The 25,366-nt window shown below is 45.5% G+C and overlaps 1 protein-coding gene across 2 annotated transcripts in view; it reads right to left on the reverse strand.

Annotated features, from left to right (window-relative positions):
- gon4lb (gon-4 like b) overlaps positions 1-25,160 on the reverse strand; it is a 28,507-nt gene extending 3,347 nt beyond the window's left edge. The window contains exons 1-26 of one of the 2 annotated variants that reach the window (XM_014201146.2): positions 25,039-25,160; positions 24,225-24,481; positions 23,929-24,021; positions 23,200-23,429; positions 22,822-22,896; positions 22,635-22,685; positions 22,487-22,537; positions 22,258-22,356; positions 22,062-22,178; positions 21,558-21,734; positions 20,635-20,842; positions 20,006-20,104; positions 19,860-19,900; positions 19,654-19,775; positions 9,595-9,814; positions 9,310-9,396; positions 6,719-6,911; positions 6,383-6,536; positions 5,838-5,988; positions 5,605-5,721; positions 3,351-5,480; positions 2,914-3,163; positions 2,603-2,763; positions 2,242-2,439; positions 440-583; positions 53-349 (exon numbers count right to left, since the gene is read on the reverse strand). In XM_014201146.2, coding sequence (XP_014056621.1) covers positions 53-349; positions 440-583; positions 2,242-2,439; positions 2,603-2,763; positions 2,914-3,163; positions 3,351-5,480; positions 5,605-5,721; positions 5,838-5,988; positions 6,383-6,536; positions 6,719-6,911; positions 9,310-9,396; positions 9,595-9,814; positions 19,654-19,775; positions 19,860-19,900; positions 20,006-20,104; positions 20,635-20,842; positions 21,558-21,734; positions 22,062-22,178; positions 22,258-22,356; positions 22,487-22,537; positions 22,635-22,685; positions 22,822-22,896; positions 23,200-23,429; positions 23,929-24,021; positions 24,225-24,481; positions 25,039-25,052 — 5,736 coding nt within the window. In that variant the 5' untranslated portion in view covers positions 25,053-25,160. Of the gene's footprint in view, positions 1-52; positions 350-439; positions 584-2,241; positions 2,440-2,602; positions 2,764-2,913; positions 3,164-3,350; positions 5,481-5,604; positions 5,722-5,837; positions 5,989-6,382; positions 6,537-6,718; positions 6,912-9,309; positions 9,397-9,594; positions 9,815-19,653; positions 19,776-19,859; positions 19,901-20,005; positions 20,108-20,634; positions 20,843-21,557; positions 21,735-22,061; positions 22,179-22,257; positions 22,357-22,486; positions 22,538-22,634; positions 22,686-22,821; positions 22,897-23,199; positions 23,430-23,928; positions 24,022-24,224; positions 24,482-25,038 lie in introns of both variants that reach the window. The other variant, XM_014201145.2, reaches the window with a different exon arrangement.
- Positions 25,161-25,366: the final 206 nt, after the last annotated feature.

The following is a 25,366-nucleotide window of genomic DNA, read 5'->3' on the forward strand; positions in this document are numbered from 1 at the left end:
TTGCAAATGCAATTAGAAATCAATAAACGACACAGTTTACATTTCCTCAAACCTTGTAGATGCCATGAGAACCCATCTTTCTCCTCCGGCTGCGACCTGTCATTGGTGGAATCTCTTCTTCCTCTAGATCAGGGAGGGTCACTTCTTCAAAACCACCACTTGCCCCTCCCCCTGACCCCAAGCCAACACCCTCGCCTCCGTCTATTCCGCCCCCTGCCTCCTCTGGCCAACAAGCCTCCTCAAACTGCCCTGGACGGGCTGAGGGTGGGCGGAGCTCATCAAAGAATACCCAGAATTCCCCTTGCAAGTGGGTGTGGCCTTTCAGGAGGGAGGACATCTGTGCTTTAAGCTGTAGAAAACAGAGGTGGATTACACTGGTGATTTAACATTGGTTTAATGTGCTGACAACTAATGTGAATTGTGTAGAATAGTGACATACCTCCTCTATGCTGGCAGGACTGAGGCCAGGTCCCCCCTGCAGAGCACGTACAATTTTCTGGTAGTGAGACAGGTTTTCCCCAAAACTAATCTCCAGCTGCCTCAGGAAGCGTCGACTCCGCTCAAATGCCTGCTGCTCCTCAAACTGGACAGGACATAAAACATCACATAGTCGAAGAGTATTAATGGCTTTTTCAGCAGTGAGAACTTTGCAGATTCACTACAATGTGTTAGGCTACAAGACAAATAATTTTTGTTCAACATAATTATATATGAACACTAGAGGTCGACCGATTAATTAGGGCCGATTTCAAGTTTTCATAACAATCAGTATTTTTGGATGCCGATCATGGCCGATTACATTGCATTCCACGAGGAAACTGCGTGGCAGGCTGACCACCTGTTACGTGAGTGCAGCAAGGAGCCAAGGTAAGTTTCTAGCTAGAATTAAACTTATCTTATAAAAAACAATCAATCTTCACATAATCACTAGTTAACTACACATGGTTGATGATGTTACGAGGTTAACTAGTTTGTCCTGCGTTCCATATAATCAATGCCTGTTAATTTATCATCAAATCACAGTTTACTTCACCAAACGGGGGATGATTTAACAAAAGCGCATTTGCGAAAAAAGCACAATCGTTGCACCAATGTACCTAACCATAAACATCAATGCCTTTCTTAAAATCAATACACAGAAGTATTTTTTTAAACCTGCATATTTAGTTAAAAGAAATTCATGTTAGCAGGCAATATTAACTAGGAAAACTGTGTCACTTCTCTTGCGTTCATTGCACGCAGAGTCAGAGTATATGCAAAAGTTTGAGCCGCCTGGCTCGTTGAAACTAATTTGCCAGAATTGTACATAATTATGACATAACATTGAAGGTTGTGCAATGTAACAGCAATATTTAGACTTAGGATTGCCACCCATTCCATAAAATACGGAACGGTTCCGTATTTCACTGAAAGAATAAACGTTTTGTTTTCGAAGTTATAGTTTCCGGATTTGACCATATTAATGACCAAAGGCTCATATTTCTGTGTTTATTATATTATAATTAAGTCAATGATTTGATATTTGATAGAGCAGTCTGTCTGAGCAGTGGTAGGCGGCAGCAGGCTTGTAAGCATTTATTCAAACTTTACTGCGTTTGCCAGCAGCTCTTAGAAATGCTTGATTCACACCGCTGTTTATGACTTCAAGCCTATCAACTACTGAGATTAGGCTGGCAATACTAAAGTGCCTATTAGAACATCCAATAGTCAAAGGTATATGAAATACAAATGGTATAGAGAAAGTCGACGCGTCATAATTCCTATAATAACTACAACCTAAAACTTCTTAACTGGGAATATTGAAGAACTGGGAATATTGAACTACCATTTCATATGTTCTCATGTTCTGAGCAAGGAACTTAAACGTTAGCTTTTTTTTTACATGGCACATATTGCACTTTTACTTTCTTCTCCAACACCGTGTTTTTGCATTATTTAAATCAAGTTGAGCATGTTTCATTATTTATTTGACACTAAATAGATTTTATTTATGTATTATATTAAGTTCAAATAAAAGTGTTCATTCAGTATTGTTGTAATTGTCATTATTACAAAAATATATAAAAATCGGCCGATTATTTGGTATCGGCTTTTTTGGTCATCCAATAATCGGTACCGGCGTTGCAAAATCATCATCGGCCGACCTCTAATGTACACTCTGTTACATTGGGCTTGATCCTTCATAAGCATCTATGAAAATATCCAATACGAAGTGATAAGCGGCTGTGATGTCATCCTCACCAGGCCACACTCCAAAGCCTGCTCCGGGAGGAGGAAGGCCGCAAAGTCTCTGAGGAGGTCTGGCCATTCCCCCAGGACAGGACGAAGCTGGGAGAAGAGCTCCACTGCGCTGCGCCCCTCACCCTCCTGCTCAAACTCATATAGCAGCCCCAAGAACTCCTCCACCTTACCAGGTACGCCCTGAAGGGCTTCCCGCACCTGAGGGAGGAAGACGGGTTCCAGAGTTAAAGTTAACCTTTTCTTTTTATTGGATAACTGCTACTAATGCTTTGCAACTTGTTGTGAAGCATGTCATTTAGAGTATGCTACCCGAGATCCAAAATCCACTTCACAAAAAACACAATCCATTTTTGTTCCTTACCCTGTTGAGGTAGGCCTGTGCAAAGGCGATGTCCTTGCTCTCTCTGAGGGGGTCATTGTCTAGAATGTGGTCGTCATAGAGCAGCAGCAGCTTGGACGTGTCCTTACTGTCCCTCTCCGGACGACGACTACGCCTCAGACTGCGAGGAGGCCTGCCTCGCCCTGAGGGTACCCAAACACAGGAAAAGAGAGAAGATACATAACAAGGATTAAAATTAGTACTTATATGGAAGTGAATACTTAGTAGACAATTTCTGAGAACATGAAAACATTTTGTAGTGGGTCTCCATCACCCCTAGGCCTGAGACAGACCTCTGCCGCGTCCAGCTCCCTTCCCACTGGCTCTGGGGGTTCCCTCCCCAGGGGGCACGTCCTCCTCTCCAGGGACCTTACTGACCCCGCCGTCCCCAGACTCCAGCCCCTCCCCCTTGGTGGGCCCCTCCTCCTCCTCAGAGTTCTCCTCCTGGGAGTTCTGGGAGACGGGGGAGTTTGGAGAGTTGTCCTCCTCAGAGTCACACAGCCTCCCCTCTGAGGCCAGCCATGTCAGCTTCTTCATGGTCTCCTGTGGGATGGATGGTGGGCGACCGTTAGCAAGCTTATGGAGAACTAATGAAGAGAATATTCTTAACTTTCTAGATATATTAAGGTAGAATGTTGTAAAAATAGAAACATTTGCTAGCTGTCTGAACAGGTTAACTTATGCTACTTTCAAGCCAAAAAAGTCAGACTTAAACTTTTAAGTTACGTACCTGCAGCTCGGGCACTGAGAGAACAGACTCCTCTGAGGCTGATGACATCACTTCCTCTTCATCTTCATCCTGAGTAAGGTCATCAAAGTCTTCCTCTTCCTCCTCCTCCCCTTGCCTCTCCTGTTCTCCATCCCCATCTTTCTCTCCATCCTTCTCTCCTCCTCCATTCTGTCCTCCATCTCTTTCTCCCTCTTCTTCCCCCTCTCCACTTCCCTTTCCATCTTCACCCTGCTCTCTGTTTTTCTCCTCCTCTCCCCCTCTTCCACTGTCTCCTTCTCTTTGGTCACCCTCTTCTCCACCATTCTTCTCTCCTCCTCCTCCAGTTTGTTCCTGTGCTACAGTCCTTCCACTCAGCATGCCCATGCCATGCACACCACAATCTCCCTCCTCTTCTTCCCTTCTCTCATCCTCTTCACCGCGATTTCCCTCAGGTGGTATGTCAGGTATGTGTGTTGATGTAGCTGCCATGCACCACCTCTCTAGCCCCACCTCTCTCCTCTCTTCTTCTCCCCCTATCCTGTTATTCTCCACCCCATCCTCCCCTCCCTCCATTTCACCAACCATCATTCTCTCCAGGGCGTCAGCATGGCTTTCCAGGCTGGAGCAGGGGCTCCCAGAGGGTGACTCAGAAAGTGTCAGGAGAGGACCCTCCACATCCCCCCATCCCTCCTTCTCTTCCAGCTCCCCCTCTTCCCGTAATCCCTCCACCAATCGGTGCAGCTGCTCCTCTAAACTCGACCCGGAAGCATCTCCGCTGGTCAGAACACTGTTGCTGGGCAACCGGACACTCAGTGCCTGCTGGTAGCCTATTGTGCCATTAGGTAAAGTGGTGAGTGGCCAGAGGCAGGAAGGTATGCCATTCGTTAACCCAGTAATATTGTGTTGGGGTGCAGGCGACAGACTAAACGGGAGGCTTTCAGACTGGTGAAACCCATTCTCTGAAGCACTGGATGACACGGACCCGTTTGAGACCAGGCAGTTTTTGGGCACCCATAGCATTTGCATAGAACCATGGGTCGCAGTTTGTACCAGTACATACTGGTCATTCTTAGGGGCTGAGAGGCTCTGGATGATTGACGGAGACATAATAGCATGGGAGCTGCTAGACTGGAGTGTGAAAGTGTCTGTATTAGTAATGTTCGGGGTGTATCCAGAAAGGTTTTGGGAGTATGTTAAGGATGGGTCAAACCCAACTTCATCTTTGACCTCTGCATGGATTGGTTGCCCCCAGGTGCTGTTCTGATTGTCGAGGGAGGGGTTCATAGGGCTGGTTTTGATGCTAAGGGGAGGGGAGGGCGTGTCAGAGAAGAACACAGGGCTAGACTTGAGCTGGAGCCTGCTATCAGGGGGTGTGGGGGGATAGTTCAGGGAAACTTCCAAGCTGGGTGGGGCAGGCAGGAGGGGCCTGGGCAGAGTACGGGCGAGAGCTGCTCTGGTCTTAGCCTGAGTGTCCTGGTGGGAAGGGGTGGAGCGTGAGGGTCGCTTGGCCAATCTTGGAGCAGCACAGGCACGACGGGCTGAGTTAGTGACCAATGAGGGAATACCACCATTCTCTGCTGGAAGAGCAAACAAGGGGGGTGGGGGTGATGGCTTTGGGGTAGCCGGCTGGATGGGCAGCAGTTTGCGAAACGGTGCCCGGTAGGGTGTTTTTTTCTCTGTTTGATTGGGACTCGTTTGCATCACAAAGAGGGGGGCTCCCACCGGAATGGAGGGTAAGACCTGAACCAATGGCACTGCTCCATGGGCAGGAGTGACAGGAGCCTGGGACAATGGCAGGGCCCTTTGGATTGGAGTGCTGGGGGCCTTGGCCAATAGGATAACCCCTTGTGAGGGGATAGGTCCAGGAAAGCGGAGTGTATCTGGCAGGGCTTTGGCTAGGGGCGTAAGCGGGGCAGAATGGGTGAAAGCGTAGAAGGGACGAGGTTTAGGGGCGATGGGTGGGCGCTCGCCTTTGTAGTTCATGCAGGGGTGTAGGCGTAGGATGACATTTCTAGGGAGAGATGGGGGATATCGCGTCCCATTGGCGAACGTGTAAGGAGGTGCTGGAGGAGGTGGAGGTATTCTGGATGGAGATTTTCCATTTGGTTTATTGTACTCCATCACCGCCCTGTGGATGAATGGTAGACTCTTCTGTAGAGGAGAAACAATTTACATAGGAATTAGTACCTATTAGTAGTAATAGGGAAGTAAAATGGAGAATGACACATTTTCTCTGATAAGTAAATACTGAGAGTGGTGGTAGGTGAGTTTGTACCCGTAGCCAGTTGGGCATGACGGACATCTCTCTCTCCACTGGGGGGCGCTCCTCCCCTGGCATCACCCTGCCACAGGTCTCCTGCATGGCAGGAACTATGTTGTGCTGACAGTACAACTAAGGGAGAAGAAAATAACAGATAAAGCCCAAATGGAAATAGGTGATAACATCAAGGCATGATCAAAACATTGAGAAAGACTGTGATAAGCATCAATGAGTTGTGAGGTCCACACCTTGATAGCGTTGTCAGATGCCTTGTGGCCACACAGCTCCTTGACACGGGAGCGTAGCTGGTCCTGCTTCTTGGTACGGATGAGGTAGCGACACATGAGCTGGTAGGGGAGCTCTGTCTGGCTGAAGTGCTTCAGCCCAAGTACAATGAGCCTGGAACAAAAATCCACATTGCGAGTAAATATCTAGTCTTAAGTCTAACATTCAAACATGCGAGGAGGAATTTGATGCTTGGTTGTAGCAGTAAAGATGACATAGTTCCAACTATGTCGGTGAACGGTCATTGAATGGATTTGGAGATTGCTGAAAAGAGGGTCTCTCTCTAGCTAAGGGTAACACACCTTCAAGTGTTAATATTCAGCTCAATACTGAGCAGGCACTCACAAAATATTCATGTTTGGCATGGCTATTTTTGACCAGGGACTGTGTGTGTAAAATGAGGATTGTTTTTTAACGGGTTGTTTGTGAACATGAGCTCCTGTGGAGTTTGTGTCCCCATACAAGACGTGCAGCATGTGTAAATGTGTGTGTGTGTGTGCACGTGTACCTGTCCTCTCCGCGTGTGTAGAAGTTGTTCTTGGTGCGTGGAGGGTGCAGTGCGGGGTCCAGGCTGCAGTGGGGCAGGAGCTCTGGGTAGAGGAAGACGGAGCGGGTGGCGAGCAGCCAGGCCGTCTCAGCATGCAGCAGAGGGTATGTACGCACTGCAGGGACAACCAAACACTTACACGCAATTCACAAAACCCACCCTCTGACACACATAGATAACACAAAACAGCTACACACACAGGCTATAAATACCATCTTTAGTACATACAATTCAGACTCTCACATATTTACATTACATATGAACCACACACACACACCAGACCTCCCTGTTCATTACCATTGTTATAGCGTGTTTGAGGCCTGGCAGGGGGGGTTGGAGGAGAAGGAGCGGATGGCGAGACAGAGCTCTCCTGCTCCTGGACCAGAGACAGTGCCCCCTGGAGGTTACAGGCCCTGAAGATGCTGCTGAAGCCTGGGTCCCGGACTGACCTGATCGCCTCCGCACGCTGGGCAAACGTCTGGAGCTCCTCCTGGGTGGGAGGCACAGAGAGGGGTGTGTGTGTGTGTGTGTACACAGCAGCGTGAGGAATTGACTCAAAAAGACAACTAAAGCTTTTTTTTGTTACAAGCCGTGTTTCGTTAAAGGCTATTTATTTTTGTTACAAGCCGTGTTTCGTTAAAGGCTATTTTTGTTACAAGCCGTGTTTCGTTAAAGGCTATTTATTTTTGTTACAAGCCGTGTTTCGTTAAAGGCTATTTATTTTTGTTACAAGCCGTGTTTCGTTAAAGGCTATTTATTTTTGTTACAAGCCGTGTTTCGTTAAAGGCTATTTATTTTTGTTACAAGCCGTGTTTCGTTAAAGGCTATTTATTTTTGTTACAAGCCGTGTTTCGTTAAAGGCTATTTATTTTTGTTACAAGCCGTGTTTCGTTAAAGGCTATTTATTTTTGTTACAAGCCGTGTTTCGTTAAAGCCTGTGTAAAGTTCATTTGTTTCAATGTACCGGTAGGCACATGCGGCTTATAGACATGTGCGGCTTATTTATGTTCAAAATAATATTTCTTTTTTTAAATTCAGTGGGTCGGCTTATATTCAGGTGCGCTTAACAGTCCGGAAATTACGGTACATACATACATACATACATACATACATACATACATACATACGTACGTACGTACGTACGTACGTACGTACGTACGTACGTACGTATATATATATACACACACACACACACACCACACACCACACACACACACACACACACACACACACACACACACACACACACACACACACAGTGTATATATATATATGTATGTATATACACTGCTCAAAAAAATAAAGGGAACACTAAAATAACACATCCTAGATCTGAATGAAAGAAATAATCGTATTAAATACTTTTTTCTTTACATAGTTGAATGTGCTGACAACAAAATCACACAAAAATAATCAATGGAAATCCAATTTATCAACCCATGGAGGTCTGGATTTGGAGTCACACTCAAAATTAAAGTGGAAAACCACACTACAGGCTGATCCAACTTTGATGTAATGTCCTTAAAACAAGTCAAAATGAGGCTCAGTAGTGTGTGTGGCCTCCACGTGCCTGTATGACCTCCCTACAACGCCTGGGCATGCTCCTGATGAGGTGGCGGATGGTCTCCTGAGGGATCTCCTCCCAGACCTGGACTAAAGCATCCGCCAACTCCTGGACAGTCTGTGGTGCAACGTGGCGTTGGTGGATGGAGCGAGACATGATGCCCCAGATGTGCTCAATTGGATTCAGGTCTGGGGGACAGGCGGGCCAGTCCATAGCATCAATGCCTTCCTCTTGCAGGAACTGCTGACACACTCCAGCCACATGAGGTCTAGCATTGTCTTGCATTAGGAGGAACCCAGGGCCAACTGCACCAGCATATGGTCTCACAAGGGGTCTGAGGATCTCATCTCGGTACCTAATGGCAGTCAGGCTACCTCTGGCGAGCACATGGAGGGCTGTGCGGCCCCCCAAAGAAATGTCACCCCACACCATGACTGACCCACCGCCAAACCGGTCATGCTGGAGGATGTTGCAGGCAGCAGAACGTTCTCCACGGCGTCTCCAGACTCTGTCACATGTGCTCAGTGTGAACCTGCTTTCATCTGTGAAGAGCACAGGGCGCAGGTGGCGAATTTGCCAATCTTGGTGTTCTCTGGCAAATGCCAAACGTCCTGCACGGTGTTGGTCTGTTAGCACAACCCCCACCTGTGGACGTCGGGCCCTCATACCACCCTCATGGAGTCTGTTTCTGACCGTTTGAGCAGACACATGCACATTTGTGGCCTGCTGGAGGTCATTTTGCAGGGCTCTGGCAGTGCTCCCCCTGCTCCTCCTTGCACAAAGGCGGAGGTAGCGGTCCTGCTGCTGGGTTGTTGCCCTCCTACGGCCTCCTCCACGTCTCCTGATGTACTGGCCTGTCTCCTGGTAGCGCCTCCATGCTCTGGACACTACGCTGACAGACACAGCAAACCTTCTTGCCATTGCTCGCATTGATGTGCCATCCTGGATGAGCTGCACTACCTGAGCCACTTGTGTGGGTTGTAGACTCCGTCTCATGCTACCACTAGAGTGAAAGCACCGCCAGCATTCAAAAGTGACCAAAACATCAGCCAGGAAGCATAGGAACTGAGAAGTGGTCTGTGGTCACCACCTGCAGAACCCCTCCTTTATTGGGGGTGTCTTGCTAATTGCCTATAATTTCCACCTGTTGTCTATTCCATTTGCACAACAGCATGTGAAATGTATTGTCAATCAGTGTTGCTTCCTAAGTGGACAGTTTGATTTCACAGAAGTGTGATTGACTTGGAGTTACATTGTGTTGTTTAAGTGTTCCCTTTATTTTTTTGATATATATAGAGAAAGAGAGAGAGACTCAGTAACTCACCAGGTATTGTTTGGTGGTGTGGGCCTTGTGGTGCAAGGCCTCCACAGGGCTGCACAGCAGGTGCACCTGGGTCAGCAGCTGTATGTGCTGAACAGAGACAGACAAAACAGGCAGGGGGGGGGGGGGGGGGTGTCAGTGAGTCTACCAGTGTCATGTGTCAATATTTCAACAATTAGAAACTAATTCAAATTAATGGTGTCAATAATAAGGCAACTTTGAAAACAGTCATGTTATATTCCACCAACTTTAGTTCCTCAGTTTGGTTTTACGAGCGGGCCAACCTACCTGTTGGACTTGCTGCTGGAGCTGGAGTTTCTGGGTGTGGTTGAGCGTGAGGACAGGGCAGGGCAGAGGAGGCAGCAGCACCATGGGGGGTGATACCGTGACCATGGGGGTGGAACGGCCAGGGGTCTCCTGGAGGGCTCTCCTCTGCTGCAGAGCCTCCATCTGCTCCCTCACAGTACGCCGCCGCTCTGTTAGCATGTTAGCCAGTGGCTCCTGAAACCTGCAGAGATCAGAGGGCAGGGGTCAGGAAAGGGAATAATAATCATATTGATGACAGAATAATAATACAAGGGGATCTGATGGAGGTTCGTTTGCGTAGCTCTATGTACTTTTGTGCACTGAACTTTTGGAATGTGACGAAAGCGTAGCTCCGCTTGTGCAGACTGACATCACAGTGGTGAGACTTAACCCTCTCTAGGACTCAGCTACTACCACATTGCTGAGTCCTAAGTGGTAGTAGCACTGTCACAGAGCCCTTACTCCACAGTGTGGAAAAACCTGTCTGTCTCTCCGCACGTCATACCGCCTCGTTAACATTTAGAAACACCCATTACAGCCAGGACCAGGACACAGTGACGCAAACGTGTGCGCGTGCATGCGTGGAGGGTTGCTGGAAGGAAGTAAAACGCTCTCTGCTCCCATCAGCTCAGAGAAGTGGCCTGAAAACGGCACGTCGCACACACAGAGACCTCTCAACAGACGTCACAGTTCAAACATCAAAGTAGGCACATGTGTCAACCAGCTACTGAAAACCTGGCGCACTGGGAGTGTATGTGTGTGTGACACACAAAGTGAGTTTGTTAGCGGTGTGTTAGGTGTAGCTCAAATGTGACTCCTGTGTGTTAGTGTGGATTGTAGCTCTACTGTGAGTTCTGTGTGTTAGTGTGGATTGTAGCTCTACTGTGAGTTCTGTCCACCTCCTGACACTTCAGAGGAAGAGAAAACACCAGAGCATTTCTCTGCCTCCCTACCCAAGCAGATACAGCACACCTATGCTGCTCTGTCCCGAAGGGAGGCCTTGGTGTGTGTGTGTGTGTGTGTACGTCATTTCAAGTAATTCCTAGAATGGCATAGATGGATAGGCTCACTCGGCTACACAGCTGATGCCTGCTGGACTGTTCATTAACACAGGACTTACTTTTGTTTATCTGTCAGCCCCAGCCTCGAACTCAGGCCCTGTGTGTAGCTAACTGACCCTCTCTGCCCATTTATCGCCATTTACCCTTTGTTGTCGTCTCAGCTGTTTACCCGTTGTTGTCTCACCTGTTGTCTTAGCTCTCCCAATCAACACCTGTGATTGCTTTATGCCTCTCTCTAATGTCAATATGCCTTGTATACTATTGTTTAGGGTAGCTGTCATTGTTTTATTTTACTGTGGAGCCCCTAGTCCTGCTAAACATGCCTCAGATAGCCCCCTTGTCCCACCCCCCACACATGCGGAGACCGCACCTAGCTTAATGGGCGCCTCCAGAGATGCAATCTCTCTCATCGTCACTCAATGCCTAGGTTTACCCCCACTGTACTCGCACCCTACCATACCCTTGTCTGTACACTATGCCCTGAATCTATCTTACCACGCCCAGAAATCTGCTCCTTTTATTCTCTGTTCCCAAAGCACTAGACGACCAGTTCCTATAGCCTTTAGCCGTACCCTCATCCTACTCCTCCTCTGTTCCTCTGGTGATGTAAAGGTTAACCCAGGCCCTGTGTGTCCCCAGGTAGTCTCATTTGCTGACTTCTGTAACCGTAAAAGCCTTGGGTTCATGCATGTTAACATCAGAAGCCTCCTCCCTAAGTTTGTTTTATTCACTGCTTTAGCACACTCTGCCAACCCTGATGTCCTAGCAATGTCTGAATCATGGCTTAGGAAGGCCACCAACATTTTTGACATTTCCATCCCCAATTACAACATTTTCCGTCAAGACAGAACTACTGAAGGGATCGGATTTGCAATCTACTGTAGAGATAGCCTGCAGAGTTCTGTCATACTATCCAGGTATATGACCAAACAGTTCGAGCTTCAACTTTTAAAGATCTCTCCAGAAATAAGTCCCTCACTGTTGCCGCTTGTTATAGACCCCCCTCAGCTCCCAGCTGTGCCCTGGACACCATATGTGAATTGATTGCCCCCCCATCTATCTTCAGAGTTCGTACTGCTAGGTGACCTAAATTGGGATATACTTAACACCCCGGCCGTCCTACAATCTAAGATCACACAAATTATCAAAGAACCTTCCAGGTACAACCCCAAATCCATAAACATGGGCACCCTCATAGATATCATCCTGACCAACTTGCCCTCCAAATACACCTCTGCTGTTTTCAACCAGGATCTCAGCGATCACTGCCTCATTACCTGCGTACATTATGGGTCCGCGGTCAAACGACCAACCCTCATCACTGCCAAATGCTCCCTAAAACGCTTCTGCGAGCAGGCCTTTCTAATCAACCTGGCCTGGGTATTCTGGAAGGATATTGACCTCATCCCGTCAGTAGAGGATGCCTGGTTGCTCTTTAAAAAGTGCTTTCCTCACCATCTTAAATAAGCACGCCCCGTTCAAAAAAATGTAGAACTAAGAACAGATATAGCCCTTGGTTCACTCCAGACTTGACTGCCCTTGACCAGCACAAAAACACCCTGTGGCGCACTGCACTAGTATCGAATAGTCTCCGCGATATGCAACTTTTCAGGGAAGTCAGGAATCAATACACACAGTCAGTTAGGAAAGCAAAGGCTAGCTTTTTCAAACAGAAATTTACATCCTGCAGCACTAATTCTCAACATTTTTGGGACACTAAAGTCCATGGAGAATAAGAGTACCTCCTCCCAACTGCCCACTGCACTGAGACTAAGAAACACTGTCACCGCTGATAAATCCACAATAATCGAGAACTTCAAGAAGCATTTCTTTACGGCTGGCCATGCTTTCCACCTGGCTACCCCAACCCCGGCCAACAGCTCTGCATCCCCTGCAGCAACTGGCCCAAGCCCCCCCCCCCCCGATTCTCCTTCACCCAAATGCAGACAGCTGATATTCTGAAAGAGCTGCAAAATCTGGACCCCTGCAAATCAGCTGGGCTAGACAATCTGGACCCTCTCTTCCTAAAATTATCCGCTGCCATTGTTGCAACCCTATTACTAGTCTGTTCAACCTCTCTTTCGTAACGTCTGAGATTCCTAAAGATTGGAAAGCGGCCGCAGTCATCCCCCTCTTCAAAGGGGGAGACGCTCTAGACCCAAACTGTTACAGACCTATATCCATCCTGCCCTGCCATTCTAAAGTCTTCGAAAGCCAAGTGAACAAACAGATCACCGACCATTTTTAATCCCACCGTACCTTCTCTGCTATGCAATCTGGTTTCCGAGCTGATCACGGGTGAACCTCAGCCACGCTCAAGGTCCTAAATGATATCATAACCACCATCGATAAAAGACAGTACTGTGCAGCCGTCTTCATCGACCTGGCCAAGGCTTACGACTCTGTCAATCACCATATTCTTATCGGCAGACTCAACAGCCTTGGTTTCTCTAATGACTGCCTCGCCTGGTTCACTAACTACTTCTCAGACAGAGTTCTGTGTGTCAAATCGGAGGGCTTGTTGTCGGGACCTCTGGCAGTCTATGGCAGTGCCACAGGGTTCAATTCTCGGGCCGACTCTTTTCTCTGTTTTTATCAATGAGGTCGCTCTTGCTGCGGGTGATTCTCTGATCCACCTCTACGCAGACGACACCATTCTGTATACATCTGGCCCTTCTTTGGACACTGTGTTAACAAACCTCCAAATGAGCTTCAACGCCATATAACACTCATTCCGTGGCCTCCAACTCCTCTTAAATGCTAGTAAAACGAAACGCATACACTTCAACTGATCGCTGCCCGCACCCATCTGCCCGACTAGCATCACTACTCTAGACGGTTCTGACTTAGAATATGTGGACAACTATAAATACCTAGGTGTCTGGCTAGACTGTAAACTCTCCTTCCAGACTCATTAAGCATCTCCAATCCAAAGTAAAATCTAGAGTCGGCTTCCTATTTCGCAACAATGCGTCCTTCACTCATGCTGCCGAACTTACCATCCTACCGATCCTTGACTTTAGCCATGTCATTTACAAATTATCCTCCAACACTCAGCAAATTGGATGCCGTCCATCACAGTGCCATCCGTTTTGTCACCAAAGTCCCATATACTACCCACCACTGTGACCTGTATGCTCTCGTTGGCTGGTCCTCGCTACATATTCGTTGCCAAACCCACTGGCTTCAGGTCATCTATAAGTCGTTAATAGGTATAGCTCCACCTTATCTCAGCTCACTGGTCACCATAGCAACACCCACCCGTATCACTCGCTCAAGCAGGTATATTTCACTAGTCATCCCCAAAGCCAACACCTCCTTTGGCCCCCTTTCCTTCCAGTTCTCTGCTGCCAATGACTGGATCGAATTGCAAAATCACTTGGAGACATATCTCCCTTGCTAACTTTAATCGTCAGATGTCAGAGCAGCTTACCGATCGCTGCAGCTGTACACAGCCCACCTGTAAATAGCCCATCCAACCAACCACCTACCTACCTCATCCCCGTATTTGTTTTTCTGCTCTTTTGCACACCAGTATTTCTACTTGTACATCCTCATCTGCACATACAGTTGAAGTCGGAAGTTTACATACACTTAGGTTGGAGTCATTAAAACTCGTTTTTCAACCACTCCATAAATTTCTTGTTAAAAAACTATAGTTTTGGCAAGTCGGTTAAGACATCTACTTTGTGCATGACAAGTAATTTTTCCAACAATTGTTTACAGACAGATTATATCACTTAAAATTCACTGAATCACAATTCCAGTGGGTCAGAACTTTATATACACTAAGTTGACTATGCCTTTAACCAGCTTGGAAAATTCCAGAAAATGATGACATGGCTTTAGAAGCTTCTGATAGACTAATTGACATCATTTGAGTCAATTGGAAGTGCACCTGTGGATGTATTTCAAGGCCTACCTTCAAACTCAGTGCCTCTTTGCTTGATATCATAGGAAAATCAAAAGAAATCAGCCAAGACCTCAAAAAACACATTGTAGACCTCCACAAGTCTGGTTCATCCTTGGGAGCAATTTCCAAACACCTGAAGGTACCATGTTCATCTGTACAAACAATAGTACACAAGTATAAACACCATGGGACCAGGCAGCCGTCATACCGCTCAGGAAGGAGACGCGTTCTGTGTCCTAGAGATGGTGCGAAAAGTGCAAATCAATCCCAGAACAACAGCAAAGGACCTTGTGAAGATGCTGGAGAAAACAGGTACAAAAGTATCTATAGCCAGAGTAAAACGAGTCCTATATTGACATAACCTGAAAGGCCGCTCAGCAAAGAAGAAGCCACTGCTCCAAAACCACTATAAAAAACCAAGACTACGGTTTGCAACTGCACATGGGGACAAGGATTGTACTTTTTGGAGAAATGTCCTCTGGTCTGATTAAACAAAATTAGAACTGTTTGGCTATAATGACCATCGTTATGTTTGGAGGAAAAAGGGGGAGGATTACAAGCCGAAGAACACCATCCCAACCGTGAAGCACGGGGGTGGCAGCATCATGTTGTAGGGGTGCTTTGCTGCAGGAGGGTCTGGTGCACTTCACAAAATAAATGGCATCATAAGGAAGGAAAATTATGTGGATATATCGAAGCAACATCTCAAGACATCAGTCAGGAAGTTAAAGCTTGGTCGCAAATGGGTCTTCCAAATGGATAATGACCGCAAGCATACTTCCAAAGTTGTGGCATAATGGCTTAAGGACAACAAAGTCAAGGTATTGGAGTGGCCATCACAAAGCCCTGACCTCAATCCTATAGAAAATGTGTGGGCAGAACTGAAAAAGTGTGTGCGAGGAAGGAGGCCTACAAACCTGACTCAGTTACACCAGCTCTGTCAGGAGAAATGGGCCAAAATTCACCCAACTTATTGTGGGAAGCTTGTGGAAGGCTACCCAAAACATTTGACCCAAGTAAAACAATTTAAAAGCAATGCTACCAAATACTAATTGAGTGTACGTAAACTTCTGACCCACTGGGAATGTGATGAAAGAAATAAAAGCTGAAATAAATAATTTTCTATTATTCTGACATTTCACAGTCTTAAAATAAAGTGGTGATCCTAACTGACCTAAGACAGGGAATTTTTACTAGGATTAAATGTCAGGAATTGTGAAAAACTGAGTTTAAATGTATTTGGCTAAGGTGTATATAAACTTCTGACTTCAACTGTATATCACTCCAGTGTAAATTCCTAGATTGTAATTACTTTGCCACTATTGGCCTATTTATTGCCGTACCTCCTTACTTCATTTGCACACACTGTATAGAGATGTTTCTATTGTGTTATTGACTGTACATTTGTTTATCCCATGTGTAACTCCGTTTTTGTTTCTGTCGCACTGCTTTGCTTTATCTTGGACAGGTCGCAGTTGTAAATGACAACTTTTTCCTCAACTGCCCTACCTGGTTAAATAAAGATTTAAAAAAAATGGGGAAAAAACGCATGAGCAGCTGCAGTCACGTATCCTGTAGTTGTTCATAACACATTAGACAGACAGCCAATTTGGCTCACCAACCAGCACAAAGTCAACAAGAGGAGGACCGTGTTTGTAGAAAAAAGCAAGCGTGAGCTAAACGGTCAAACATTCACATCCATTCAGTTCTGGGATAGATAGCACTGTTGACTCAAGGAGGACCAGGAAGCAATGGATTATTTGGCTCATCATAATGCTATTTTATGAAACAGTTGGCATTTTAAGAGCATCTCAAAAGTCTAGTTGCTTCATCTTGTTGTTTGCGCCGCATTACAATGTCTATATCATTATTAACCTGTCTGGGCTATGGGGCAGTATTTGCACGGCCGGATAAAAAAACGTACCCGATTTAAACTGGTTACTACTCTTGCCCAGAAACGAGAATATGCATATAGTTGATTTCGATAGAAAACACTCTAAAGATTCTAAAACTGTTTGAATGGTGTCTGTGAGTATAACAGAACTCATATGGCAGGCCAAAACCTGAGAAGATTCCATACAGGAAGTGCCCTGTCTGACAATTTGTTCTCCTTCTGTGGCATCTCTATCAAAAATACAGCATCTCTGCTGTAACGTGACATTTTCTAAGGCTTCCATTGGCTCTCAGAAGGCGCCATAAAGTATAATGGGGTGTCTGCAGTCTCTGGGCAAGTACAGCAGCTCTGTTTGTGAGTGGTCAGGCTGGGAACAGTGACACTGGAGATGCGAGTTCATGAGAATTTTCCATTTTTTTATTTCAGCCTTTGAATGAATACAACGTCGCCCGGTTGGAATATTATCGCTATTTTACGAGAAAAATAGCATCTAGACGTTCCGCTAGCGGAACACCTGCTCCAATATCCAATGATAGGCGTGGCGCGAATTACAAATTCCTCAAAAATACAAAAACTTCAATTTTTCAAACATATGACTATTTCACAGCATTTTAAAGACAAGACTCTCCTTTATCTAACCACACTGTCCGATTTCAAAAAGGCTTTACAGCGAAAGCAAAACATTAGATTATGTCAGCAGAGTACCAAGCCAGAAATAATCAGACACCCATTTTTCAAGCTAGCATATAATGTCACAAAAAACAAAACCACAGCTAAATGCAGCACTAACCTTTGATGATCTTCATCAGATGACACACCTAGGACATTATGTTATACAATACATGCATGTTTTGTTCAATCAAGTTCATATTTATATCAAAAAACAGCTTTTTACATTAGCGTGTGACGTTCAGAACTAGCATACCCCCCGCAAACATCCGGTGAATTTAATAAATTACTCACGATAAACGTTCACAAAAAACAAATTATTTTAAGAATTATAGATACAGAACTCCTCTATGCACTCGATATGTCCGATTTTAAAATAGCTTTTCGGTGAAAGCACATTTTGCAATATTCTCAGTAGATAGCCCAGCCATCACGGCTAGCCATTTAGACACCGACCAAGTTTAGCCCTGATCAAACTCCGATTTACTATTACAAAAGTTTCATTACCTTTGTTGTCTTCGTCAGAATGCACTCCCAGGACTGCTACTTCAATAACAAATGTTGGTTTGGTCCAAAATAATCCATCGTTATATACGAATAGCGGCGTTTTGTTCGTGCGTTCCAGACACTATCCGAAATGGTAAAGAAGGGTCGTGCGCATGGCGCAATTCGTGACAAAAAAAATTCTAAATATTACATTACCGTACTTCGAAGCATGTCAACCGCTATTTAAAATCAATTTTTATGCCATTTTTCTCGTAGAAAAGCGATAATATTCCGACCGGGAATCTCCTTTTCGGCAAACAGAGGGAAAAAAAAAAATCACAAAGACGGGGGCGGTCAGGTCACGCGCCTAAGCCCACAGTCCCTTGATCGGCCACTTGAGAAAGGCGATAATGTGTTTCAGCCTGGGGCTGGGATGACGACATTCAGGTTTTTCCCGGGCTCTGAGCGCCTATGGACAACGTAGGAAGTGTCACGTTAGAGCAGAGATCCTTAGTAAAAGATAGAGATGGCAAAGAAGTTCCAGAAATGGTCAGACAGGCCACTTCCTGTAAAGGAATCTCTCAGGTTTTGACCTGCCATTTGAGTTCTGTTATACTCACAGACACCATTCAAACAGTTTTAGAAACTTTAGGGTGTTTTCTATCCATATATAATAAGTATATGCATATTCTAGTTACTGGGTAGGATTAGTAACCAGATTAAAAAACGTACCCGATTTATCCAGCCGTGAAAATACTGCCCCCTAGCCATAAGAGGTTAAACAGCGTTTGACATGCTTTGAAGTACGTTAATGGAATATTTTGAAATTCGGATACTGACCTGAACGCACGAACAAAACAGAGGTATTTGAATATAACTATGGATTATTTGGAACCAAAACAACATTTGTTGTTGAAGTAGAAGTCCTGGGAGTGCATTCTGACAAAGAACAGCAAAGGTAATCCAATTTTTCTTATAGTAAATCTGAGTTTGGTGAGGGCCAAACTTGGTGGGTGTCAAATTAGCTAGCCGTGATGGCCTGGCTATGTACTCAGAATATTGCAAAAATGTGCTTTCGCCGAAAAGCTATTTTAAAATCGGACACCACGATTGCATAAAGGACTTCTGTATCTATAATTCTTAAAATAATTGTTATGTATTTTGTGAACGTTAATCGTGAGTAATTTAGTAAATTCACCGGAAGTTTGCGGTGGGTATGCTAGTTCTGAACATCACATGCTAATGTAAAAAGCTGTTTTTTGATATAAATATGAACTTGATTGAACAAAACATGCATGTATTGTATAACATAATGTCCTAGGAGTGTCATCTGATGAAGATCAAAGGTTAGTGCTGCATTTAGCTGTGGTTTTGGTTTTTGTGACATATATGCTTGCTTTGAAAATGGCTGTGTGATTATTTTTGGCAGGGTACTCTCATGACATAATCTAATGTTTTGCTTTCGCTGTAAAGCCTTTTTGAAATCGGACAATGTGGTTAGATTAACGAGAGTCTTGTCTTTAAAATTGTGTAAAATAGTCATATGTTTGAGAAATTGAAGTTATAGCATTTTTGAGGTAATTGAATTTCGCGCCACGCGATTCCACTGGCTGTTGACTAGGTGGGACGCAAACGTCCCACCTTGCCCAGGGAGGTTAATATGAGGTACTGGGTTGGTGGACCAATTCAGTGACCTTGTGGTTAGTGTCCACTCTGAGATCGGAATGTTGGGAGTTCGATCCCCGGCCAAGTCAAGACTGTAAAAATGGGAACCAATGCGCCTCTGCTTGGCACTCAGCATGAAGGAGATAGATTGGGGGTAAGGCCCTGCGATAGACTAGCATCCTGTCCAGGGGGTCTACTTGTACATCAAGCTGCCTCATGCTATAGAAACAGGAGATCTGCTCCTACTAGCTGTTCCAGCTCAAGGCTACTTACTTACTGGGTTGGCTGTACACTTTTTGAAAGCCCTTTCTTTCCCCGAGAGAAATAGTGAGAGGGTCAGGGTGGAATCATACCGAATGGCTTGTGGAACATTGAATTGTGGAGCACTCGGGGGTGGAGCAGCTTCCTCCCTCTCTTCATCTTCTTCGTGCCCATCGTCATCCTGCCCATTCACTATTAGCTCATCATCCTGGAACTGAAGGGGTAAAAAGTGTGAGATTCAGAAAGAGATTTTTTTAAAGAAATAGACTTGCAGATATGATCCCATAATCCTCCTCACCGTCTCGAAAAGCTCCTCCAATAGCTCGTTCACTTCCTTTTCTGAAAGAGGGAGAAAGGAAATAGTTTGGTTGAATTGGAATTTACCAGGCCCTTATATGTCTGTGGTTAGGGATGATGTATGGAAACATTATTACAGAGACTCACTGGTGATGCGTACGGCCCGGTCGTTCCTGTAGTCCTCTCGGTCAGGCTCATCCAGATCCTCCAGGAAATTATACTCTGGGTCGTCATCATCATCACCCTCTTCTGAGAGAGAAAAGAGAAGGCGGAGGTAGCGAGAGAGACAGAAACAGTTATTTTAAACTGTTTAAAAGTGAAGGTATATGGCCTAAGGGTAAAAGGGCTGTCAACACACACAACCATAACCAGTGAAGACGAAACGGGAAAGATGAGGCAGAGTGGGGGAGACAAACAGGAGCAGAGCAGTGGGGGGAAAAGTCAAAATGAGCAAAACATGACAGAGCAGAGAGAGCAATTAAACCAGCAACACACACATCTCCCGTAAAACGTGTATACACACACACACACAGGTTAAATGCAGCTCCATCTGTCTCAGTCTACCTGCTTCACACTTTTCAGTGTTTGGAGGAGTGCCAACTGTGTATTTCACTAATAAATGTATTTGCTCCAGGAAAAACTGAATTCATGGCCCATTTTTGAGAATGATGCAAAATCCTGTTGCATCGGTTTCTACATGGTCAGACCATTCCATTTCAATAGTACACTGCCCATCCTTCAACCCTCCCTCATCATCCCTTTCTTTGAATCCTAACCTTCATTCTCCATGTCGGATGTCATGAGGCCCTGCAGCCACTCGCTCCAGTCGCGGTCCTCCAAGGCCAAGCTGTAGTCGTACATGTCAGGCGTGATGTCAGGGGCATGTAGCTCCGCCTCCAGCTTGCCCAGGGGCACGTTCCTCAGGGTCCGTTTGGAGCGGGTACGACATGCCACCAGGCTAGACCCTGCACCTCCAGTCAGAGGCTGGAAACAGAGAGATGGAACCAATGAAGGAAGAGATTCACATTGGTCCTGATATGGCTGAATAGAGTCCTGATAAGAGTCAGAAGATTTCCTGGTATAGCTGAATAGTCTGCTAGTATTCATGGGTTGCACGTTTCGTCACAGTATTGTTTTGAACGTTCTCTTGAGGACTGATGACCGAATGAACGTTCTACTCAATGCATTGTCAATGGCGGTGATGAAGACTTCATCAAAAGAGCATTACAGTTGCTTGAAAACCCTATTACATTTCAAAAGGAGGCAAATAATTAGTAGGAAAACCTTTTGTCATAATTGTTATGTCGGCAGATTGACTTTAGATGCAGTATAACTTTAGCTAGCTAGCCAAGATTGAGGGGACAGCACTGAATTTTAGCTAGCTAACGCTAGCATTGATAGCTATTTTTGACAAACTTTGCTAGCTAATAGAAACTTTGCCCTCTCTAAAGTAAGTTCGACCACATAATGATGGAAAATGTGTTTTCGACTGATTATTTTCCTACTTTAGCACTGTCATCCTATTTCCAAGCCACTGTAGTGTAATTTAGACTAAATAGGCATTAGCCCCCGTCCAAAATGACTTGGCATCCGTCGGGGACTAATATGGCTGTGGGGTCTGTAGAAAGTTCATAATAATGGCAACGATGCGACTAAGTGATGGAAGTGCAACCCATTAATAGCTTAACAGTTTCAGTACCTGGAAGGGTTCGGTGCAGATGGGGCTGAGCTCCAGCTCTTCCTCCACTGCGTGAAGCTTCTCCAGGAATGTGCAGTCTTGGGCCCTGAGGGGCCGGGAGGGACCAGTGGAGGACGGGGGCGGAGGGGGCCCCATAGGAACAGTGTCTACCCTCAGATGTCTGGGCTGCCTTGGCTTCTAAACATAAACCAAGACCAACATTACAGTAAACTCATACTCATCCAGTGTACATTGTAAATATTAACTCAGTCAGTTAACTCTGACCCTGTGTATGTGTGTTAACATACTTTCTTGTATTCTTATTTCTCCTTTCTTGTATTCTTATTTCTCCTATGTTATCTTCAGTATTACTTTTGTATTGATTACTGCATTGTTAGGTTTAGAGGTGTCAAGAAAGGCATTTCACTGTACTTGTGACAACAAAATATAAAATAATAATTGCATTCTTTCCCCCCCAATTATTTCAATAACTTTCAATCAAAGGCCAAACGCAGAGTGTGTTACCTGTCTGGGACTGTCAAATCTGTCCTCTTCACACTCAGAGTGTCCAGGGGTCCTGGGCCGCGTCCCTCGGGCACACCGTGGGGACGAGGCTGTGCTGTCCACATCACTCCAAAACGTCTGAAACGACAATGTCACAGGCATGACATCGTAGTCACATAGCACACACTTTTGACTGATTGAAAATGCTCTTCCTCACCTCCTCTGTAGTCTCATCCTCCTCATCCTCATCGGGGCAGTACTCTTCATCAGAGGAGTCCTCCTCCTCCTCCAGAGGGATGTCAACAAACTGGGGGGGCTGGGGAGAGGAAGCAGGGAGTGAGATGAGAGGGAGCGAAATATAGAAAGAAAGCAACAGAGATGAAACAACAGTGAGGAGTAATAAAGTATTTGACATGACACTAGCACTGTGTGTGACAGGGACGTACCTTCACTTCAAGGGCCCTTTTGATAGGAGAAATATTCCAAGTGGGGATGCCCTGCAAGAGAAGAGGAAGCGGCTTTAGACTATTGAGATGAATCCAGGACAGAATATTAAAAGGTAGCTAGCTGCAAGTTGTGTTACTGGAAACCCACCACCCCCTTTTCTACCACCTCCTTCAGTCTGGAGCGGGTCATCTTGGGCTCCTGATGGATGCAAATAGAAGATAAAAACATTGAATTCAGGCAGAGGAGAGAGAAATTATTAAAAACTTGCAAGTGATATCAGCAACCAATTTCTGAGTTGTACTGTCAGTATAACTTGCTGTATGTTGACGCTCACAAATAGGGGTAGGTCCTGCGTCTCCTGGATGGCTGCTTTCATCATGGCCACTACGTGCTCGTTGGTTATCACCTCCTGAGGGAAACATTCACAGGTGTCAGTCAAAAATGTTCAACACTAACATTAGTACTTAGCAGTTAGCATTAACCCCTCTTTTGCCCGGATTGAGACCCATTTACATTTTAGTCATTTAGCATACGCTCTTATCCAGAGCGACTTACAGTAGTGAATGCATACATTTCATTTCATGCATTTTTTTTGTACTGGCCCCCCGTGGGAATCGAACCCATAACCCTAGTGTTGCACACACCATGCTGGCGTTGCAAACACCATACTCTACCAACTGAGCCACAGGGAAGACTACCCCAGGTAACTCACATGGAGGATGGTCCGTACGTTGACGGAGGTCAAGTTGTGTTGCTGTGACTTCCTCTCCAGATCCATATCCAGCTGCTCAAACTCATCCTCCTCACTGTCACTGGATGAATCTTCCGACGACTTTTTTCCAGCCACGGAGTGTCCCTCTTCCTGCCCATTGTCTAAAGTGCTCTTCATTTTCGAACTGCTCTTCCTCGTTGACAGCCTCTGGCCCCCACAATCCTCTCCATCTTCAGACAGAAGTAATGAATTTGTGCACATCAAAACAGAAACCCAATTCTCATACACTAGAAATCTGATTCAGTGTTTCCAAAATGGTGGGTATGTCCACTTCCTATAGAGCAGGGATAAGCAACTTTGATGGGGGTGAGGGCCACAATAAATCTGAATTCATCATGAGGCGCTGCAGTGGCTCGCAGGTCTGCATACCAACATCCATACATACCCACACATGCAGTCAGAGCAGGCCCTAGACTTTTGGGGGAAAACATTTTAGCTCCCCGCCTCGACCTTGGAGAGCTAATTTCCTTCAATTCCACACATTTTGCCAATGGGTTTGGAAAGCTAATTTCCTGCAATTCGACTAATTTTGCCATAAGGTGGAGAGAAATTATTGCAGTTTTGAATATGATATCTGAGGGTTGTCTGAGGGGAGGGGGGGGGGGGTTGTTTTTGGAAATTGTTCTTGTTTATTCAGAGTGTCACAAGAAGCAGAGTTGAGAAGCTCACCTAAGGTGATTACCAGGCCCAGTTCTGTGTCCTCTTCCTCTGCCTCAGAGGGGCTGGGAGATAGCTGGCAATCCTCCCCATTCTTAAGCTGGCCTGCAGCAGACACAAAACAAAGATTTCACAATGAGATGGGAATGTGATCAACTCCTATCACTGAAACATGTAAAACCAATAAATGTAAAACCAATGAAATGCCCTTGCACATAAACTCCCACATCCCTTCGTATCTCAGCAACACACTATGCGTTACTCTCTCTAGTTCTCCATTCCCCCTTCCTTTTCTCATCCCTCCGTACCTGAAGCAATGGTCCTCTGCTTGAACCTGGGAGAGTGTCTCATTGGTGACAGCCCATCTGGGACCGTCATCCCAGAGCCCTTTCCCTTAGCCGGGGTGGAAATGGAGATATGTCTGTTAACAGAGAGAGTGCAGAGTGGACCACCTTTGGAGATCTGGGGGGCACAGGTTGTCTCATCCCTCTTTAAGGCTTTAGAACGCATGGGCCGTGGTTCTGGGGTGCTCGATTTGCGTTTCTGGGCTTTCATGCTTCGAGGCCTGAAAGAACACAACAGTTTAACGTTACAGTTACATGAAGGGGGGGGGGGGGGGGGGGGGGGGGGGGGGCTAACGTTAGCAGACAGTAAAATATATTTTGTCATAGAATATGACAATATGATTCAATATGTAGTTGTTACTAGATAGACAAAATGTGTATAACCGAGTAAAACAGCTAACGAATGTGTCCCATTTGTGTGCAATCCAAGCTACTATCTAGCTAGCTGTTATTATCTAGCCAAGTTAGCAAGATAGTGGTGCCGCTTTCTCAGTTGCAGAACAAAAAGCACAACCAAGTCAACACAGCTATAGAAACAATTTCTTACTAGCTAAAATAATCGTATGATACAAGTCACGCTACTCACGCTAATGACCCTGAGGTAGTTGTTTGGGTAGCTAGCTAGCTAGTGTTGTTGTTATTAGCTTGCTGGCTAACGACGTATATTTGTCAACAACTAACCTTGTGTGTTTGTGTGTCTCGGAACTGGACGCCCGACTTTTATAGGTTGACAGTACATTGACCTTTCAAATTTAGTAACTTTATTGATGTCACTTACCCGCAAATAGGCATTTGGTGCCATGAGAAGATAACGAACTAAGCAAATCTCAAAATAATTTACAGCGCCCTTTCCCGCGTGTTACAGATAAATCCATCCCCAATTAATTTCCCCATAGCATTAGAGATCCTACCTCAAGTACAGTGGGCCTGCTATCAGCAGTGAAAGGTTAGACTATTCAATTCACGTTGTTTCAGCAGCCTACAGTAAATGTTTGTGTTATTAACCACACACATTATTTCAAGTTGATTCACCAGGTTATGTTTTCTTACAGTGGTTTTAATGGATGGAGTTGACAATTGCACGTGCGCACATGCACACACACGCA

Source organism: Salmo salar, chromosome 05 (genome assembly GCF_965601325.2).
Source record: "Salmo salar chromosome 05, fSalSal1, whole genome shotgun sequence".
NCBI lineage: Eukaryota > Metazoa > Chordata > Actinopteri > Salmoniformes > Salmonidae > Salmo > Salmo salar.